This window comes from Silene latifolia, chromosome 9, assembly GCF_048544455.1.
Source record: "Silene latifolia isolate original U9 population chromosome 9, ASM4854445v1, whole genome shotgun sequence".
Taxonomy (NCBI): Eukaryota; Viridiplantae; Streptophyta; class Magnoliopsida; order Caryophyllales; family Caryophyllaceae; genus Silene; species Silene latifolia.
The window spans coordinates 18510829-18515176 of record NC_133534.1 but is presented as its reverse complement, the minus strand read 5'-3'; the positions used below and the strand labels follow the sequence as shown (position 1 = coordinate 18515176).

The 4348-nt window shown below is 37.5% G+C and overlaps 1 protein-coding gene across 1 annotated transcript; it reads right to left on the bottom strand.

Annotated features, from left to right (window-relative positions):
- Positions 1-280: 280 nt before the first annotated feature.
- On the bottom strand, positions 281-4143 carry LOC141599296 (polyol transporter 5). Its single transcript, XM_074419280.1, has 3 exons — positions 3894-4143; positions 1549-2140; positions 281-1332 (listed from the first exon to the last, which is right to left on the bottom strand). The coding sequence occupies exons 1-3, from the start codon at positions 4045-4047 to the stop codon at positions 432-434; spliced, it is 1647 nt and encodes a 548-aa protein (XP_074275381.1). The 5' UTR covers positions 4048-4143; the 3' UTR covers positions 281-431.
- Positions 4144-4348: the final 205 nt, after the last annotated feature.

The following is a 4348-nucleotide window of genomic DNA, read 5'->3' as shown; positions in this document are numbered from 1 at the left end:
TTGTAATTTGTGAAGTGTAGCTAATTAAAGGTAAATAAATGACTGAACTTAAATAATCAAGTACTTTGTGACAGGGTTGGCACTTTGGTTTCAAATCATATTACGCACGAGTACTCCAATCGGATTGAAGAATCGAAATGTACATAATGCTATGATTTATTGAACTAATGGGTTTGTTTCGCGTAACATGTAATATCTAAACTCGTTTTATTTACTGTGCAAGAAATGAATGTCATTACAAGTCGAAATAGTTAGGATAATGAAGTTAATTAAAAACAACAAAAGAAAGAGACCAAATATATATAAGAATTGTGATTCATTCAAAATCACAATGAGGCACATAAAATTACAACTAATTACTTATATAGACCACTTTTCATGGAGCTAATTAAAACCCGTCTCAATACACTTTTCCTAATCCTAAATACCGATCATTTCGTGTTTTCATCGGTAATATTAGCAGCGGTAGTAGTAGAAGTAGCTCCCAATTGTACTTGACTCTTTTTACCATTGACACTTTCACCCCCTTTACCCTTATCACTAGTCATTCTATCATGCAATGAATCCCTCCATTTGAAGTCATCAAACAACTCATGCATCTCTTCAAGTGTCCTCCCTTGTGTTTCGGGTAGGAAAGTGAAGAAGAACAACCACGCAATAGTCGCAATCCCACCAAATATGAAGAACCCTCCGCCGACTGTAATTTTATCAGTCAAGGTCAAAAATGTCATTGAAATAACACCACTCACCACGCGATTCACGGCCACACCCATGCTCGTACCTTGAGCACGTAACCTCAATGGGAATATCTCGGAAGAGTAGACCCAAGTAATCGGTCCCAATCCAATCGAAAATGAGGCCACAAAGGAACACACCATGGTTATACACAAAACCACGGCCCACGTTTGCGTATGAGTCGATCGATCAATTACGGTTAATGACATAGCTAATGTAAAGAGGGAAATGACCATACCCCCAACACTAGTTAATAATAAGGGTCTCCTACCATACTTGTCCAACTGAAATGTAGCTACCAATATAAACAATGTTTTCACCAATCCAACGGCCACGGTCGCCTGTAATTGGCGTGTGTCGCTTTTAATCCCGGCCTTTTGAAATATTCGCGGGGAATATAGAACGACAGCGTCTATGCCAGACGCTTGCTGGAAGAAATGGATCCCTATGCCGGCTATCACTACTCGTCGTACTGAGGGCGTTGCTCTAATTAGGAGTTCCTTCCAAACTCCTTCTCCGTTCTTGTTACTCGACTTTGGAAGAATAACAATGTCGTCGTTACATTCTAGGGGAATCCCGACCGTCTCCTTAATTTCCCTGATCAACCAAATATCCAACATAATTAAATATTAATACTCTGTATAACATTTTTCAGTAAGCGATTTTAAGGAATTTTTCTTCAAAACAGGGTTATCTAGCAAACTATTTCTTGTTTTAGGGTCGGTTTTAAAACATTTCTCCCAAATAGGTCCACGTCATCACTTTTCATTTTTTTAACAGGTTTAAGCTAAATCGCTATGCCAAATAGCTTACCTGAGACGAAGTTGAGCCTCCTCAGGCGAATCAGAAGTCTTGTCAAGCACCTTCTTAGCCTCACCAAGCCTTCCTTGCATAACAAGCCAACGAGGCGACTCAGGCATGGCAAGAACAGCCACGGCCAGAAACATGCTCGGGACCGCTCCAATCCCGAGCATGAACCTCCAACTCAAATGAGTAGGAAGTTTAGAAAAAGCAACATTGGAGACATAACCGAGTAAAATGCCAGCATTAATAAAAACCTCTGGAAAAGAAGTGAGAAAACCCCTGCAAGAAGCAGGGGAGACCTCAGCGGTGTAGACAGGCGCGATCATAAGCGCGTAGCCTACACCGATACCAGTCACAAAGCGACCGACCATAAGGAAGGCATAATTGGTGGCGAAACCCATGAGAAGAGCACCCACGAAGAAGATTGTCCCAGCGAACACGATGGTGTACCGCCGTCCTATCCTGTCTGAGGTTCTGCCGGCAGCGAATGACCCGAGTAGACAGTAGATGTTTAAGATTCCGATCAATACTTCAATTTGAATGTCGGTTAGATTCCAGTCTTTCTTTATGTATATTGCTGCTCCACTCATTACTCCTATGTCTGTTCATCAAGTTTATATTTAGTAACATTAAAATTGGCAAAATATTAAATAAGATTGTTAAACAGCATAATCATACTCTTTTAGGTACCCTTCACGCTTTTGGTTTAACGAGTTTTCTAACATGTGTCCACACAGTCCATTCTAGGACTTACAAATTTCCATGATTATGCAGAATTTCTCAAACAAGTAAAGCAAAGATAAAAGTATGTAACTAAAATAAGTCTTAACATGCACCATACTTCTTCTGTCTTGCTCAATAATTATCATTGTTTGAAATCATGATAACCATTGACTGAATTAGTAACCATTTAAAGTTTAAAAGTAGCACTATGTGAAAGACACAAAATCTCATTTGTGACGGCACGTATCCGTCACTTTAGAGTGACGAATACCATTTTCCCTCACAAATGACCCAAATAGAGGAGAGAGGGAAGCACATGGGGGTGCCCCCACCTTGTCCCTCCTATTCGTTTTGTGAGTGGCATTATCCGTCACTTTCTCCGACCCGTCTTCAAGACCAATTGGTGAAAGAAATGAAGTAATTATTGAAAGTGTAAAAGTAGGTCTATGTGAAAGAAATTAAGTCAGTCTTTTCAACTTTTAATAAAGTAATCAAATCTCCATAAAGTTTTGGCATATATAATCCAAAGATAATCCATGGACTATAGTTTAAAGAAAAGCCAAATCTGATAAAAATCATGAAGAAAAGAAACATATTATTAAATTAATGAACATAATATGACAAAAATTGACAGTCACATACTCAGTTACTCACATGATGGGTCTCAATTATCACGTAATAATATTAATAATAATAATAATAAGAAGAATTAACGGTTTTTGTAACGTGTGTTCTAAGAACTTAGAACACACGCTAATAACCTAAATGCGGCAACATTCACAAGATATTCTCCTTAATTATTGTAAAAATGAGTTTATATTTGATTATCTCGCGACAATATCGTGTGTCGGTGAAACGTATCTCATTTAGATTATTAATGTATACCCTTACAACACACGTTCGAAAATCCGTGGACGGTAGAGCTAGCTGGCATAGTTAAAATGGGCCAGACTGAAAGCAACAAGTATGGCATCAAATCTGAAAACGTGTAGACTACTCCGTATTAATTTTCAGTTTTGATCTTATTAATAATTGTCTCTTATAGGATGTAGTGGGTATGGCTAAACTACTACTTGCCCCCACTTCCTTCTAATGTAAGGCTAACCTTCCCTAAACAATGATAAATGGAACACCACCACATGTCAAATGTTCTCTTATGTTTGGATTGTTGAATATTATTAGGGGTTATTTCATTATTCTGGTGTAAAATCGTCTTTCACAAGATAATATGTGGCGTGAATGTTGTATCCGAATATGCAAATTCGAATATGTGATATATGATTCAGTTGGGACAAGTTTATTCCTAAGATGGCTTTGAGAAAAGATTGGGAAAAGCTCTTATGCGTACATTAACCCGAAATCGTATGTCTTTAAACTTGTTAACCAAGGTATGGGAGAAAAAGAACGCAAATTCTTGTTTAAGTTTGACGTATTTGTTTTCAACTTAAACGTGTCAAATAGATAGGATGGATGAGATAAAAGTGTAATGTGTAGAGTCTAATAAAAAAGTTTGTCTCATCCAACTAAATGGGATGATATCTTTTTGATACGTTTTACTTTTAAAACGGAAATAACTGTCTTATGATAATATTCCGACAAAACAAATGAGAAGAAAGAAAGAAGGTTCATACCATAGCCGAGTAAAATAGAAGTCATAGAGGCCAAAGTAGCACAAGCTAATGCAAACATGTTTCTCTTAGGCCTCTTCGGAGGATCGAAATCGGCCAACACTTTGTTTCCGTTTGTAATCTTCACATTATCATTGGTTCCCTCCGTCATCGTCATGGTTATAATATGCAAACTAATTAAAAAGAAAGAGAAAAAAAATAATAATTAAAAAGAGGGAGAAATAGAGAGGATTATTGTGGATATGCTAAGGTTGAGAAATAGAGAGTAGAAGAGAGCAAGTCTTAAATAGAAGGGATTTGAGACCCACGTTGGTTTGCTTACATCATAGTCAAAGACAAACTAGTCCCATGAAGTAAATCTCATTACACTACTTTGTTCTTTTATCGAGCACTTTTAGGTAAAAGTTCGTGTATGGTCGTAAATGATCTGAGCTGGTTTGCAGAGTTTTTGTAGTTAA

What these genes read in the sequence shown, in the direction of transcription:
- LOC141599296 (XM_074419280.1), bottom strand. Translation starts at nt 4,047, where the DNA reads ATGACGATGACGGAGGGAACCAATGATAATGTGAAGATTACAAACGGA. An exon ending in TTCTATTTTACTCGGCTATG is followed by an intron (nt 2,141 to 3,893) that starts GTATGAACCTTC and finishes CTTGATGAACAG; the next exon opens with ACATAGGAGTAATGAGTGGA. An exon ending in GAGGCTCAACTTCGTCTCAG is followed by an intron (nt 1,333 to 1,548) that starts GTAAGCTATTTG and finishes TTGGTTGATCAG; the next exon opens with GGAAATTAAGGAGACGGTCG.